At 43.1% G+C, this 17,586-nt stretch overlaps 1 protein-coding gene across 4 annotated transcripts in view; it reads left to right on the top strand.

The window, feature by feature from the left end:
• Positions 1-17,586, top strand: part of LOC142301974 (inositol polyphosphate-5-phosphatase A-like) — a 62,749-nt gene that overhangs the window by 1,639 nt on the left and 43,524 nt on the right. For 3 of the 4 annotated variants that reach the window (XM_075343038.1, XM_075343037.1, XM_075343039.1), the window contains exons 2-5: positions 675-873; positions 7,878-7,974; positions 14,388-14,429; positions 14,516-14,616. In XM_075343038.1, the coding sequence (XP_075199153.1) occupies positions 7,918-7,974; positions 14,388-14,429; positions 14,516-14,616 (200 nt within the window). In that variant the 5' untranslated portion in view covers positions 675-873; positions 7,878-7,917. Of the gene's footprint in view, positions 1-674; positions 874-7,425; positions 7,596-7,877; positions 7,975-14,387; positions 14,430-14,515; positions 14,617-17,586 lie in introns of those variants that run through there. The other variant, XM_075343040.1, reaches the window with a different exon arrangement.

Below are 17,586 nucleotides of genomic sequence, written 5' to 3'. Positions count from 1 at the left end.
GATCTCCTGGCCTGTCTCCGTGACATGGTCCATATGATGGATGAAGGCCTCGGCATCCATCCTGACTCTGGCCACAAAAGTTATGTTTAACCAGCCTTAATGAGCATCCCGTTAATGATCCGTATTAAGCAAGGTTTAGGATTTTCTCTAAGATTGTGTGGTCTTCATCAAACTCAGAGACTGTGGAATGAAAGGTGGGTGACCCCTCTTTTGATAAGTGAGAGTCCCAGTGGCCTCAGTATCGGGCATTTAAGACCCATTCTGTGTTGATGCCATAATTGCTTAAAATCAAAATACCCCTTTAAGTTATCACAATAGTTAAGGCTCAAGGTCTCGGATTTATTACTCCACTGTACAGCACCCAAACCAGTCTATAGGTCTTTTCTCTAACTCAGCTGTATCAGACTTTACACATACAGTACATTCTCCTAGATGGAGTATCACAGAGCAATAGAGGGTCCATAATACATCTCCATACAGTGGTACCATATGGCAGCATATGTGGTGTCTACAGCTTTCCCCCATGAATCCACAGTACTTGCTTACCCCCACCATAAGGGCTCCACGATTCATCGAATCATACTATATGTTGCATGTTTGCAAAAGCAAATATAATTAGATTCTTTTAGGACAATTTAGTAATTCCATGCTGTTGTTGTTTATTCATTTATCAGACACTTGGATGGGCAATGTTTCCTCAACTCTAAAACACCTTAAGAAGAATGAGTGTTGCTGGTATCTCACTGGGGGACATCTTTAACTTCCATGTGAACTTTGAAGGATCTTGGAGCTTCTTGAAATTCACTTTTATGGCCAAGAAGGGATTGAGAAACGTTAACCTTCTCGGAAGTGCAGCTCCATCTGGGACTCCCGGTATGTCGTCCGTCTGTGTAGAATGATTCTTCCATGTTTTCTGTTTGCTTGACCTCACTGAAGTTTTGAGTTTCTTGTTCACTTGTTTAGTCTCGCGTCTGGTTGCACATTTCTTTTTTTTATTGACTTTTGCTTGTTTCTTGGATTTTGGTGGTTGAACACTTGTACCTGGTGATTCAGTTCCACTTGAGGACCAAGCTGAATAAGGACTAGACTTACTATCATGTCCAGTTCCACTGTGGGTGCTCTTGAGGTAAAAATCTGACCTTTTCTTACCCATCTTTTCTCCAAGGTTCTCATGGACATCTGAAGACAGGTTGGTCTTCTTACAAAGCGGGTTTTCCAGTGCAGATGTCGCCTTTCTTTTCAGTGGTGGAACATGATCTGTAGATGTTACCGATTTCCTTTTAGAATTTTGTTCCTGATGGCCTTCAACTTTACTTCTTGGACAAAGTCCTTGCGGTTCATGCTGTGGCTTTGAGATGGGAGAAGTTTCCGTGATTTGGTAGATGCTCAAGATATATTTTGCTACGGGCATTGACAGCTCGAAAATGTTTGACAATTGAGGACTTGTGTAACCGTAATCTTCCACCACAACCATCTTCACCCCAAGGATTGTGCTACAGCTTAATGTTCCTTGTATGGGGACTAGAAGTCTCTTCAGGCTAGGCAACAGCGATCTTAGATTTTGTCTGTCTTACATTGACATCTCACAATGGCGTTTAGCTTGTTTGTGATGTCACTTGTCTAGGTTTCGTTTCCTAGGTGACACAGACTCCTGTTGATGGGCATTTTTCTAATGATGGATCATAAGTGGCCCTAAAATGTGTTGTTTTTTTGAGACCTTAATAAAAAATATACAAGTGCAGCTCAATAAATTAGAATATCATCAAAAAGTTAATTTATTTCAGTAATTCAATACAAAAAGGGAAACGCATATATTATATAGAGTCATTACACACAGAGGGATCTATTTCTATATATTGTATAGAGTCATTACACACAGAGTGATCTATTCCTATATATTATATGGAGTCAATACACACAGAGGGAGCTATTATTATATATTATATAGAGTCATTACACATAGCGGGATCTATTCCTATATATTATATAGAGTCAATACACACAGAGTGATCTATTTCTATATACAGTCATATGAAAAAGTTTGGGCACCCCTATTAATGTTAACCTTTTTTCTTTATAACAATTTGGGTTTTTGCTATTTCAGTTTCATATATCTAATAACTGATGGACTGAGTAATATTTCTGGATTGAAATGAGTTTTATTGTACTAACAGAAAATGTGCAATCCGCATTTAAACAAAATTTGACTGGTGCAAAAGTATGGGCACCTCAACATAAAAGTGACATTAATATTTTGTAGATCCTCCTTTTGCAAAAATATCAGCCTCTATTCGCTTCCTGTAGCTTTTAATGAGTTCCTGGATCCTGGATGAAGGTATATTAGACCATTCCTGTTTACAAAACAATTCCAGTTCAGTTAAGTTTGATGGTCGCCGAGCATGGACAGCCACTTCAAATCATCCCACAGATGTTCAATGATATTCAGGTCTGGGGACTGGGATGGCCATTCCAGAACATTGTAATTGTTCCTCTGCATGAATGCCTGAGTAGATTTGGAGCGGTGTTTTGGATCATTGTCTTGCTGAAATATCCATCCCCTGCGTAACTTCAACTTTGTCACTGATTCTTGCACATTATTGTCAATAATCTGCTGATACTGAGTTGAATCCATGCGACCCTCAACTTTAACAAGATTCCCAGTGTCGGCATTGGCCACACAGCCCCAAAGCATGATGGAACCTCCACCAAATTTTACTGTGGATAGCAAGTGCTTTTCTTGGAATGCCGTGGTTTTTTGCCTCCATGCATAACGCCTTTTTGTATGACCAAACAACTCAATTTTTGTTTCATCAGTTCACAGGACCTTCTTCCAAAATGTAACTGGCTTGTCCAAATGTGCTTTTGCATACCTCAGGCGACTCGGTTTGTGGCGTGCTTGCAGAAATGGCTTCTTTCGCATCACTCTCCCATACAGCTTCTCCTTGTGCAAAGTGCGCTGTATTGTTGACCGATGCACATTGACACCATCTGCAGCAAGAGGATGCTGCAGGTCTTTGGAGGTGGTCTGTGGATTGTCCTTGACTGTTCTCACCATTTTTCTTCTCTGCCTTTCTGATATTTTTCTTGGCCTGCCACTTCTGGGCTTAACAAGAACTGTACCTGTGTTCTTCCATTTCCTTACTATGTTCCTCACAGTGGAAACTGACAGTTTAAATCTCTGAGACAACTTTTTTTTTATCCTTCCCCTGAACAACTATGTTGAATAATCTTTGTTTTCAGATCATTTGAGAGTTGTTTTGAGGAGCCCATGATTCCACTCTTCATAGGAGATTCAATAGGAGAACAACTTGCAAGTGGCCACCTTAAATACCTTTTCTCATGATTGGATACACCTGCCTATGAAGTTCAAAGCTCAATGAGGTTACAAAACCAATTTAGTGCTTTAGTAAGTCAGTAAAAAGTAGTTAGGAGTGTTCAAAACAAGAAATTGATAAGGGTGCCCATACTTATGCACCTGTCAAATTTAGTTTAAATGCGGATTGCACATTTTCTGTTAGTACAATAAACCTCATTTCAATCCAGAAATATTACTCAGTCCATCAGTTATTAGATATATGAAACTGAAATAGCTGCAAAAACCCAAATTGTTATAAAGAAAAAAGGTTAACATTAATAGGGGTGCCCAAACATTTTCATATGACTGTATTATATAGAGTCATTACACACAGAGTGATCTATTCCTATATATTATATAGTCATTACACACAGAGGGATCTATTCCTATATATTATATAGTCATTACACACAGAAGGATCTATTCCTATATATTATATAGAGTCATTACACACAGAGTGATCTATTTCTATACAGTCAGGGCCAGAAATATTTGGACAGTGACACAAGTTTTGTTATTTTAGCTGTTTACAAAAACATGTTCAGAAATACAATTATATATATATAATATGGGCTGAAAGTGCACACTCCCAGCTGCAATATGAGAGTTTTCACATCCAAATCGGAGAAAGGGTTTAGGAATCATAGCTCTGTAATGCATAGCCTCCTCTTTTTCAAGGGACCAAAAGTAATTGGACAAGGGACTCTAAGGGCTGCAATTAACTCTGAAGGCGTCTCCCTCGTTAACCTGTAATCAATGTAGTTAAAAGGTCTGGGGTTGATTACAGGTGTGTGGTTTTGCATTTGGAAGCTGTTGCTGTGACCAGACAACATGCGGTCTAAGGAACTCTCAATTGAGGTGAAGCAGAACATCCTGAGGCTGAAAAAAAAGAAAAAATCCATCAGAGAGATATCAGACATGCTTGGAGTAGCAAAATCAACAGTCGGGTACATTCTGAGAAAAAAGGAATTGACTGGTGAGCTTGGGAACTCAAAAAGGCCTGGGCGTCCACGGATGACAACAGTGGTGGATGATCGCCGCATACTTTCTTTGGTGAAGAAGAACCCGTTCACAACATCAACTGAAGTCCAGAACACTCTCAGTGAAGTAGGTGTATCTGTCTCTAAGTCAACAGTAAAGAGAAGACTCCATGAAAGTAAATACAAAGGGTTCACATCTAGATGCAAACCATTCATCAATTCCAAAAATAGACAGGCCAGAGTTAAATTTGCTGAAAAACACCTCATGAAGCCAGCTCAGTTCTGGAAAAGTATTCTATGGACAGATGAGACAAAGATCAACCTGTACCAGAATGATGGGAAGAAAAAAGTTTGGAGAAGAAAGGGAACGGGACATGATCCAAGGCACACCACATCCTCTGTAAAACATGGTGGAGGCAACGTGATGGCATGGGCATGCATGGCTTTCAATGGCACTGGGTCACTTGTGTTTATTGATGACATAACAGCAGACAAGATTAGCCGGATGAATTCTGAAGTGTACCGGGATATACTTTCAGCCCAGATTCAGCCAAATGCCGCAAAGTTGATCGGACGGCGCTTCATAGTACAGATGGACAATGACCCCAAGCATACAGCCAAAGCTACCCAGGAGTTCATGAGTGCAAAAAAGTGGAACATTCTGCAATGGCCAAGTCAATCACCAGATCTTAACCCAATTGAGCATGCATTTCACTTGTTCAAATCCAGACTTAAGACGGAAAGACCCACAAACAAGCAAGGCCTGAAGGCTGCGGCTGTAAAGGCCTGGCAAAGCATTAAGAAGGAGGAAACCCAGCGTTTGGTGATGTCCATGGGTTCCAGACTTAAGGCAGTGATTGCTTCCAAAGGATTCGCAGCAAAATATTGAAAATAAAAATATTTTGTTTGGGTTTGGTTTATTTGTCCAATTACTTTTGACCTCCTAAAAGGTGGAGTGTTTGTAAAGAAACGTGTACAATTCCTACAATTTCTATCAGATATTTTTGTTCAAACCTTCAAATTAAATGTTACAATCTGCACTTGAATTCTGTTGTAGAGGTTTCATTTCAAATCCAATGTGGTGGCATGCAGAGCCCAACTCGCGAAAATTGTGTCACTGTCCAAATATTTCTGGACCTAACTGTATATTATATAGAGTCATTACAGACAGAGTGATCTATTTCTATATATTATATAGAGTCATTACACACAGAGGGATCTATTTCTTGTGTTTATTTCTGTTAATGATGATGATTATGATTACAGCCAATGAAAACCCCAAAGTCATTATCTCAGTAAATTAGAATATTGTATAAGACCAACTGAAAAATTATTTTAAACTCAGAAATGTTGACGCCTACTGAAAAGTCTGTACAGTAAATGCCTCAATACTTGGTCGGGGCTCTTTTTGCAGGAATTCCTGCATCAATGCGGCGTGGCATGGAGGCGATCAGCTTGTGGCACTGCTGAGGTGTTATGGAAGCCCAGGTTGCTTTGATAGCAGCCTTCAGCTCGTCTGCATTGTTGGGTCTGGTGTCTCATCTTTCTCTTGACAATACCCCAAAGATTCTCTATGGGGTTTAGGTCAGGCGAGTTTGCTGGCCAATCAAGCACAGTGATACTGTGGTTAGTAAACCAGGTATTGGTACTTTTCGCAGTGTGGATAAATGCCAAGTCCTGCCGGAAAATGAAATTTCCATCTCCAAAAAGCTTGTAGGCAGAGGGAAGCATGAAGTGCTCTAAAATTTCCTGGTAGACGGCTGCGCTGACTTTGATCTTGATAAAACACAGTGGAGCTACACCAGCAGATGACATGGCTCCCCAAACCATCACTGATTGTGGAACCTTCACCCTAGACCTCAGCAGCTTGGATTGTGGCCTCCACTCTTCCTCCAGACTCTGGGACCGCGATTTCCAAATGAAATGCAACATTTACTTTCATCTGAAAACATCACCTCGGACCACTGAGAACAGTCCAGTTCTTTTCCTCCTTGGTCCAGGTAAGACGCTTCTGGCGTTGTCTATTGGTCATGAGTGGTTTGACACAAGGAATGTGACACTTGTAGCCCATGTCTTGGATACGTCTGTGTGTGGTGGCTCCTGAAGCACTGACTCCAGCAGCGTCCACTCCTTGTGAATCTCCCCCAAATTTTTGAATGGCCTTTTCTTAACAATCCTATCATGGCTGCGGTTATCCCGGTTGCTCGTGCACCTTTTTCTTCCACACTTTTTCCTTTCACTCAACTTTCCATTTATATGGTTGGACACAGCACTCTGAACAGCCAACGTCTTTAGCAAATACTTTTTGTGGCTTACCCTCCTTGTGGAGTGTGTCAATGTCTGCTTTCTGGACATCTTTCAAGTCAGCAGTCTTCCCCATGATTGTGTAACCTACTGAACCAGACTAAGGGACCATTTTAAATGCATAGGAAGCCTCCTTTGCAGGTGTTTTGTGGTAATTGTTCTAATTTTCTGAGATAATTAATCTTGGCTTTTCATTGGCTGTTAGCCATTATCATCAACATTAACAGAGATAAACACTTGAAATAGATCTCTCTGTGTGTAATGACTCTATATAATATATGTGTTTCCCTTTTTATATTATATTACTGAAATTAACTTTTTGATAATATTCTAATTTATGCACTTATTTAATGCTCAAAACTCTGCTATTTGTTGTCTTGGCAATCTATGCTTGAGGACCTTCGGTGTTGGAGCCGGAGTGGTGGTTTTGCCTTCTTCACTACTTGATTTTGCAAGCTCAAGAGGAACGATAATAGCAGATGTTAGATTTTGCAAGAAAGGAAGCGTGTAATACATGATGGCAAGAGTGTGTTTTACGGCCACAGACTCAAAGTTGGACGGTCTCCAGCGGAGAAGTCTATTATGTAATGGTCGTAGACTCGTTGTGTGTGCCCTACCAGTTTAGTAGGCCTTTACTCTTCTACATTGTGTAACCTGACTCTGTAAGGAAGGAGCAAAGAAGAGCTGGAGGGTTGAGGAAGCATAGTAGACTGCATGAGATATGTGTGGAGAGAGGGAGGGACAGGTGTGTGAGCAGAGAGGCAGCCACACCTGGCCGCCGGTGATGGGAAGGGGCCTACCTGGTGCTATCGAGCCAGGAAGGAGGGAGATCATCAGTGCATTGACGAGAACCAGCACGGATATCTAAAATCAGATCCCGGGATTTCCAAATATTTGTAAAGCCGGCAGCCGACAAAGTCTGTATTAACAGGATGCCCTGCCAGGGACTGTGACAAGTTAATACCATAAACAGACAGTGATGTGCCTCCGTGCGCCACTTTGCATACTATTTACCTGTGTGCTGGGCTTATAAAGCCATCTCCTGGCATCTGCTCCTCACACCTGCTTATCTCTTCCAGTCTTTGCCCCTGGCCTCTTCCCTTTTCAATCTTCTTAGACTTTTGCTCTGTTCTATTTTCTTCTCCTCCCTCCTTACAATCTTCTTGACCTTGTATCCAGTCTGGGCTCCTATTTTAAAAATTTCTCAATTTTTTTTCGTGTGTTCCTGTGTTTGACAGTCTTGGTGACACTTGTGCCTCACAGTGCGTGAGCCCCAGCATGGAGAGTCTGGGGGTCCTGCTCATCACGGCGAATATTGGCTCCGTGTGTGACGAGGTGAGTTCCCACCAAACTATGAGCGTACCCCCAATCCAACTTTAATCTGAATATTGCAAACAATTCTCTCTCTAACAAAGGTTTTCTGTAATAATTCCCTCGCTGTAATCTGATTTAATTTCCTTTTTCCCATAGGCTCAGCTGCCTTTAATAAGAACACACTGAGCTTTACTTACTCTTCCCATGTCCAGAGATGTGTCACCGCCACTGCTATAGTCTCTGGCTTCAGCGATGACGTCACTTCTGCAGCCAGTCACTGCTCAGCAGCTGTTATTATGTAGATGGCAATAGTGATTGGCTGCAGACTGTCACCATTGCCACCAAACGGAGACTGTGGCAGCAGCGGCACAGTCCTGGACCTGGTGAGAGTACTAAAGGAATCCACACAGTCGCATTTACAATCACAAAATTTTGCACAGACACCTCATTTGACTCAGGGAACGTCATAGACTATATTTTGAGGGGAAAATTTAACCCTGCGCTTTACAGTTATTTGCTAAAAAAACTGCTTACATTAAAATCAATGGAGCTGGGAATGGATCTGTTATTATAGACTCCTATTTTGGACAGAGGAAGAGACCCACACACACATAGAGAAAGAGACACACAGAGAGACTCACACACACAGAAAGAGACACACAGAGAGACTCACACACAGAAAGAGACACAAAGAGAGACTCACACACACAGAAAGAGACACACACATACAGAAAGAGACACAGAGAGAGAGACACACACACACACACACACACAAAGACACACACACAAAGAGACACACAGACTCACACACAGAAAGAGACACACAGACTCACACACAGAAAGAGACACAGAGACTCACACACAGAAAGAGACATACAGAGAGACTCACACATACAGAAAGAGACACAGACTCACACACAGAAAGAGACACACAGAGCGACTCACACGCACAGAAAGAGACACACAGACTCACACACAGAAAGAGACACACAGAGACTCACACACAGAAAGAGACATACAGAGAGACTCACACATACAGAAAGAGACACACAGAGAGACACACACACACACACACACACAGAAAGAGACACACAGAGAAACTCACACACACAGAAAGAGACACACAGAGACTTACACACACCGAAAGAGACACACACAGCTCTGCTTCTATTTTGCTACAGGTCATTAATAGGAGATGTGATTGGTTGCTATAGGCAACGAAGGACATTCTCTGTATAAGAAGCTTATGGGTCAGTTAATATGATTTCGGTGAAGAGACGGATAGAGAGACAGAAACAGACAGACAGAGATAAAGAGAGAGAGAGAGACAAGGAGACAGAGAAAGACAGAGACAGACAGAGAGGGAGAATAACAGAGAGGCACTTAGTCCCTGATGAAGCCAGTCGTTGTTAAACATGTCGGGCTGGCTAATAGCTGGGAATTTTAGCTATCCAATATCGGGTAGGAAGTAATTATATAGGAATACACATATAATTGGTTGGTACGTGGCCAACCTCAATAGACCTGAGCTGCAATACCAGGCAAGGCCATGGATAGGAGAGCAGGCAGGCCCCTTCCCCTACTATATCATCCATGTTATTCAGTGCCGTAGCCGTTATTTTACAGAGAAGCTAGGAGAACATTTCCCCGGCTCTTAGAAAGCGGAATCTATATGTTATGCCCAATATAGAACATTTTAGAATCAGAATTTTTTTCCCCTTTGTGTATTTTTTTCTACATAATTTGCCTATAAAAGCATAAAACAGACATGCAAATTTTATCAAGGTTTTGCATCATTTTGAGTAGAATGAGGGGACAAGGGATGACTTATTTGTTGTAGATCTCTAACCTTGTAAGTTTTGATTTGTCATTATAAAGCTGTTCCAATAATCTGTACATGGATTCAAGATTTTAGCTTTGACCATTTTTTTTTTTTTTTTTTTAGTCCTGTTTGGAAATGGTTTCTCTTACTCCGCTTCCCATTTGCACAATCTTTCTTTAAGGAGGAATACTTAAAGGTGGTGTCACACACAGCGACGACGACAACGACGTCACTGCTACGTCACTATTTTCTGTGACGTTGCAGCGACGTCCCGTCGCTGTCGTCGCTGTGTGTGACATCCAGCAACGAGCTGGCCCCTGCTGTGAGGTCGCCGGTCGTTGCTGAATGTCCAGCTTCATTTTTTGGTCGTCGCTCTCCCGCTGTGATGCACACATCGCTGTGTGTGACAGCGAGAGAGCGACGAAATGAAGCGAGCAGGGAGCAGGAGCCGACACCTGGCAGCTGCGGTAAGGTGTAACCAGGGTAAACATCGGGTAACCAAGGGAAGACCTTTCCCTGGTTACCCGATATTTACCTTCGTTACCAGCGTCCGCCCTCGCTGCCAGTGCCGGCTCCTGCTCTCTGCACATGTAGCTGCAGTACACATCGGGTAATTAACCTGATGTGTACTGTAGCTAGGAGTGCAGGGAGCCAGCACTAAGCAGTGTGCGCGGCTCCCTGCTCTCTGCACATGTACCACAGCGACGCGTGTCGTTATGATCGCTGCTGCTTCTGCTGTGTTTGACAGCTAAGCAGCGATCATAACAGCGACTGGTTGATCGCTGAATCTGATCACAGAAAATGGTGACATAATAGCGACGTCGTTGTCGCTGTCGCTATGTGTGAACCCAGCTTTAGACTCAAAATTATCCCCCGATCTAAATAAGTGTATAACTTTCCGATCTTCGGGGATCTGACCGTCGTGGCCTCTAGCCATCCCGAGAACTGAGGCTTTGAAGCTGAGCCCCGGCTGAATGGAGCAAGGGTCGATCATGTCCACTGTGGCTCGGCTATCTCCGGTGTGAATGATCAACCACAGTGCCAATCAGCTGGGGCTCCGCTTCAGAGCTTAGGTCATAGGGAGCCCTGGGTGCCCCAATGATGATTGGAGGATGGGGGATAACGGTGGCTCAGTGGGGTCCTGGGTTCAAATCCCATCAAGGACACCAAATCCCCGTTTTTGCGTGGGTTTCCTCCGGGGTCTCCGCTTTCCTCCCACACTCCAAAGACATACCGATAAGGAATATAGATTGTGAGCCATTGTGAGACAGAGTTGCCAATGTATGTAAAGCGCATATATAAATGAATAAATATTATTATTATTATTATACTTGAGAACTCCCCTTTAAGTGTCCCTGTTTGTGGCGTCTGAAACATACTCTAGTTTCCTTCTTGTGTGACCTTGTATCCGTCCTTTTAAAGGGAAACTATCATGTTTCCAGATACAAGTTTAGTATATACTAGAATAGTATTCATACATACTCAACTCTGCAGATATGGGGTTAATCTGTAGGTTAATAGCTTTCTATAGCTGCCCCATTGCCAGAATTAAACCTCGACTACTGGGAAGAAATTAACTTTTTCCCACAAGCAGCCTCCGGTTTTCAGTCATTGACTGCAGTCTCTACTCAGTACATAGTGAGTGGCGGCTATAACTATGCCCCGGCCCTGATGGACAGCCGGCTCTGCTTTGGATGTTATGTGAATGAATGGAGAAGGGATAATTGAGGTTATCAGCAGCAGTGTCTCCTAATTAATTGTGATTCGGATTGGATTTAGCATAGTTTAAATGAAAGGGAACCCGTCAGCATAATACGGATGTGGAATGGCTGTGTATACACTTGTCACACAATTAATATGAGACCTTGATTGTAGAAATCCGATGTGCAGGTCATGAGAAAGCTAATGTAGAAGTCATATAGAATTAAAAGGCTTGAAATGCGTTGGGGGCGCTCAGACATACTGGCGCATTTCCAGTCAGATTTGCATATGGCTTCTACACTAGCTTTCTCATGACCTGCACATCGGATTTCTACAATCAAGGTCTCATATTAATTGTGTGACAAGTGTATACACAGCCATTCCACATCCGTATTATGCTGACGGGTTCCCTTTCATTTAAACTATGCTAAATCCAATCCGAATCACAATTAATTAGGAGACACTGCTGCTGATAACCTCAATTATCCCTTCTCCATTCATTCACATAACATCCAAAGCAGAGAGACTGTTAAGGCTGCTTTACACGGTACGACCGATTGTGCAATTTCACAATCGATCATACCCGCCCCTGTCCTTTTTGCGTCACGGGCAAATCGCTGCCCTTGGCGCACAAAGGTGCACTGGAGCACGCGAGCACTGAACACACGTCCACAACGGCGAGATCCCTGGCCTGTTAACCCTCCGGTGCCACCGGCTGTACACCCGGGCCATTTACATAGGTGATGACGCTTCTTAATTGTCCTTTGCCTATATGGTTAATGTGTGGGTCTCCGTAGGAGTTCATTATAGCTCAAGTGATAGTGTCATACTACAAGGTGGCTGCACAGACGCTTCCTATACATGCTCCACGGCGCTCTTTGGCGGTGATCTAATTGCATATGGTCAGTGTTGTCATTGGGGCATTATCTCTGCAGAATTGTAACAGCAGCACAATACCCACAGATACTGACTGTGGAGAACGTCCCAGTAACCTTTATACAGCACGTATGACAGTGCTATATCCAGCTAAGACATTATACAGCATTATATACTTCATAATAAGCTGTTCTGCCGTGACCAGCTCTCTTGATTGACGCATTCCTTGCTACTGTATGTACCTGATAAGTCCAATCTGACGAAGGCTTAGGCCGAAACGTCAATTGAAATTAATTGGACACAAACTGTATATGCAACTTTTTCAAAAAAAGGACTTAATAAAGAATTATTGCATTACTATCCAGTGTGACTTTTTACTCTTATTGGGAGACTTAGTGTGCCGGGGTTATCCTCCTTTAGTATACGATTTTTTACCTCTGAGCACCTATATATCAGTGTAGCAGAGCTTCCTCTTTTGTACTACGAAAAAATTGGGAAAACTTTGAAAGTATCCCCAAGTGCAATGGCAAAAACCATCAAAAGCTACAAAGAAACTGGCTCACATGAGGACCGCCCCAGGAAAGGAAGACCAAGAGTCACCTCTGCTGCGGAGGATAAGTTTATCTGAGTCACCAGCCTCAGAAATCGCAGGTTAACAGCAGCTCAGATTAGAGACCAGGTCAATGCCACACAGAGTTCTAGCAGCAGACACATCTCTAGAACATCTGTTAAGAGGAGACTTTGTGCAGCAGGCCTTCATGGTAAAATAGCTGCTAGGAAACCACTGCTAAGGACAGGCAATAAGCAGAAGAGACTTGTTTGGGATAAAGAACACAAGGAATGGACATTAGACCAGTGGAAATCTGTGCTTTGGTCTGATGAGTCCAATTTTGAGCTCTTTGGATCCAACCACCGTGTCTTTGTGCAATGCAGAAAAGGTGAACGGATGGACTCTACATAGCTGGTTCCCACCGTGAAGCATGGAGGAGGAGGTGTGATGGTGTGGGGGTGCTTTGCTGGTGATACTGTTGGGGATTTATTCAAAATTGAAGGCATACTGAACCAGCATGGCTACCACAGCATCTTGCAGCGGCATGCTATTCCATCCGGTTTACGTTTAGTTGGACCATCATTTATTTTTCAACAGGACAATGACCCCAAACACACCTCCAGGCTGTGTAAGGGCTATTTGACTAAGAAGGAGAGTGATGGGGTGCTACGCCAGATGACCTGGCCTCCACAGTCACCAGACTTGAACCCAATCGAGATGGTTTGGGGTGAGCTGGACCACAGAGTGAAGGCAAAAGGGCCAACAAGTGCTAAGCATCTCTGGGAACTCCTTCAAGACTGTTGGAAGACCATTTCCGGTGACTACCTCTTGAAGCTCATCAAGAGAATGCCAAGAGCGTGCAAAGCAGTAATCAAAGCAAAAGGTGGCTGCTTTGAAGAACCTAGAATATAAGACATAATATATATATATATATATATATATATAAATATATATATATAGCTCTATATAAATATATATACAGGGTGGTCCAAAAGTAGGTGGACAGTATGTGGAATAGGATTATCAAACATGGTCTAAAGTGAAACTGACTCAGTTGCCCTTAGCAACCAATCAGATTCCACCTTTCATTTTCCAAAGAGTCTGTGAAGAATGAAAAGTGGAATCTGATTGGTTGCTAAGGGCAGCTGAGTCAGTTTCACTTTACACCATGTTTGATAACCCTATTACACATACTGTCCACCTACTTTTGGACCACCCTGTATATATATTTGCAAATTGCACTTTTTCCACTATTTCGCCGCACTTGGAATTTTTTTTCTGCTTTCCAGTAATTACATGATAAAATGAATGGTGTCATTCAAAAGTACAACCCGTTCCACAAAGATAAAGTGCTCACACAGCAATATGGCTCATGGCTCTTGGAATAAGAGGGGAAAGAACAAAGGCACAAAAACGGGAAATGATCTGGTCGGGAAGGGGTTGAAGTCGTATTTTGATGTTTCTTTTCCTTTTTTTTTTGCGCAGCCTGAAGAAATTGAGAAACTTTGGCTTCAAGAATTCTATAAGGTAACATAAGTCGAACCATTCATAGTCATAGACGGCTCCTTCATCATCCATCATCACCATCTTGTCTCGCCCTCTTGTTTTGTCAGACGGTCCAGGACCACCAGTCGGCGTTCATCGCTCTTCATCTGCAGGAATTCGGGGGCAAAAATTACCAGGAGAACATGGGGTGTGCTGAAAACTTCATCAGGTAATAACCCACAGAGAACGAAGTCCTAGACTCCAGAATATAATGGATGGTCTGCAGTGATATTAGAGCAGCAGGCTATAACCTGTGACTCTCCCGCTATTGCAGAACTAAAACTCCCAGCAAGCCCGGAATAGTACTCTTCAACTGCCAGAGACCCCCAGGTTGCAGGCACGTCACACTTATGTAGTTTAGGAATCAACCTTGGGGAGATTGAAGATTTCTAATTTATTGGTTTTTTACCCTATGAAAAAACTTTCTTTCCCCTATAAAGTGGTCTGCTTTACCGTGGCTGGTTATCAAAAATAGAGTGGAATCCCATAATTTAAAAAAATGGAATGGGGGTCCCCCAATTTTTGATAACCAGCCACAGTAAAGCTGACAGGTTGGGGCTTCTATTATTAGGGTGAGAAGAGGCATGGATAATAGCAGCCCACAGCCATCACATAAGTGGCACATCCATAATATGCACCAATCCTGGCGCTTTACTCGGCTCATCCTGGTTGCCCTGGTGCGGTGGCAATTAGTTTAATATATAGGGTTTATGATAGATGTGATTTATCAAAAATCATAGCTATGAGACATCCCCATTACTAACCTGTAAATCAAAAGAAATGAACACAAATACAGAAAAATCCTTTATTTGAAATACAAAAAACCACACACCCTCTTTCACCCGTTTATTAACCCCCAAAACACCCCTACAGGTCCAATGTAATCCAGACAATGTCCCATAATGATCCCGACTCTGCTACATCCAGAAGCTGCGGTGATGGACAATACGACCACTCACTGCAGCCTTGGGGAAACACAGACTGCAGTGGTGGACCCCTTGGCTGTGAGAAGCGGTGACGTCACTGAGTTCACCAGAGTTCATAGCCGAGGACTTCCCCTCTGCCGTCAGTGAACTCAGTTAAACCCGCTGCCGGATTGCGGGATTTGGCGCCACAACAATCCGGCAATCCTACAGCTGGTACAACTTTCACTGAGGGCAACGGGGAGCCCCCAGTGTGAACTCCGGTGATCTGATTGTCGGATTGCAGGTCATGGCGGCACAGCAGTCCTGCAATCCGGCAGCTGGTCCAACTTTCACTGAGGGCAACAGGGAGCCGCCAAACTGACCGATGACCTGACTACTGGATTGTTGGACTGCTGTGGCGCTGTGTTCCACAATCCGACAATCAGTTCACCAGAGTTCACACTGGGGACTGTCCTCGGTGAACTCCGTTGAACCCACTGCCATAGTGCTGGACTTTCGGATTGAGGTATATGGCGGCACAGCAGTCCAGCAATCTGGCAGCGGGTTCAACTTTCACTGACTGCAGCAGGGGGCCCGCAGTGTGAACTCCGGTTACCTGACTACCGGATTGTCGGAGTGATGTGACATGCAACCTGTCAATCTGGCAGTGGGTTCACCGGTGGTCACACTTGGTACCGGTGAACTCAGTGATGTCACCGCTTACCACAGCCATGTTCCCCACTGCTGTCATTTTCTCCAGGAGGATACAGTGAGTGGTTGCGTTTTGCATCACTGAAGACTCTGAATGTAGCAGAGTCAGGATCGTCGTGGGATGTCATGTGAATTACGTCGGACCTGCAGAGGTGTTTTTGGGGTTAATAAAGGTGTGAAAGCGTGTAAAGGATTTTTCGGTGTTTGTGTTTATTTCTTTTGACTTAAGGCCCCGTCACACACAGAGATAAATCTTTGGCAGATCTGTGGTTGCAGTGAAATCGTGGACATATTGTTCCATTTGTACACAGCCACAAACCTGGCACTGATTGTCCACAATTTCACTGCAACCACAGATTTATCTCTGTATGTGACAGGGCCTTTACAGGTTAGTAATGGCAGAGTCTAATAGACCCTTACCCATTACTATTCTAGCTCTTGATGGCAGCTGTGATTTTTGACAAATCACAGCTGTCATCAACCCCATATATTTCTGCGAATGCCACTGCACCAAGGCAATCAGGATGAGCCGGGTAAAGCACCAGAATTGGTCCCTCTTATGGATGCACTCTTTCTGGGGTGGCTGTGGACTAGTATTTTTTGGCTGGGAGGGGCGAATATGCATGGCTCTTCCCACCCTGATAACATCAGCTTCCACCTGTCAGATTTGCCTGGTTATCAAAAATTGGGGGACCCCACATTGTTTTTTTTAAATTATGGGATACCTTCTATTTTTGATAACCAGGCATGATAAAGCAGACCACTGGGGGATGCAGCCTTTAACTACTGCTTTACCCGCACCGGTAATCAAACATAGAGCAGGAGCCCACGTAATTTTTTTTTTACAGTAGTGTGCCGACAAATCGCAGCCATGCCAATACTTGACATGGCTCTGATGGGGCCGGAAGTGCCCACACCGGAGATCCTTGCTGATTGGCTGATTGTGGCCTTTCAACAAACTTTATTTGGATGACAAAACTGAAAAGGAACCTGACAAACAGTAAAAAATCAGTGTATGGGGTTCAGCACCGAACATAAGGTATTTGGTATGAACCCCAAACTTTTATAGTTTGGGTTCGCTCATCCCTAATAATAATAATTTCCACAATTGGATGGGTTAAACTGTGTTCCTATGCTGAGATAATCTTATATCTGTGTCCCTGCTATGTACCTAGATTGCCACCCATCCAGAAATTCATGGAAAGTCCATAAAACCAGGGCAAAACGTCCATAAACACTTTTTAAGGTGTCCGTGAGGTTTTTTTTAAAGCTAAAGAAACTTATACAGATTATTTTGACTGTAACTATCATCATTTTGCAATTCACAGTGAGTGCAAATAATGCCTTCATATCAGAATTGTGGGGTGTAGACATGTATTCCTTAAAATCATAATGATTTCTTATGGTTTCCAATGTGTCTGTAAAAAATATTGTCTGTCCATGATTTTTGATAACCTGTCCAGAAAAAATTAAATAATCAAGTTGTCAATGCCTGGATGTAATGGCCGTGTCTGACCGTACAG

The sequence above is a fragment of the Anomaloglossus baeobatrachus genome, chromosome 4 (assembly GCF_048569485.1).
Source record: "Anomaloglossus baeobatrachus isolate aAnoBae1 chromosome 4, aAnoBae1.hap1, whole genome shotgun sequence".
NCBI lineage: Eukaryota > Metazoa > Chordata > Amphibia > Anura > Aromobatidae > Anomaloglossus > Anomaloglossus baeobatrachus.
The sequence above is the reverse complement of the archived record's forward strand: the minus strand, read 5'-3'. Positions and strand labels throughout refer to the sequence as shown.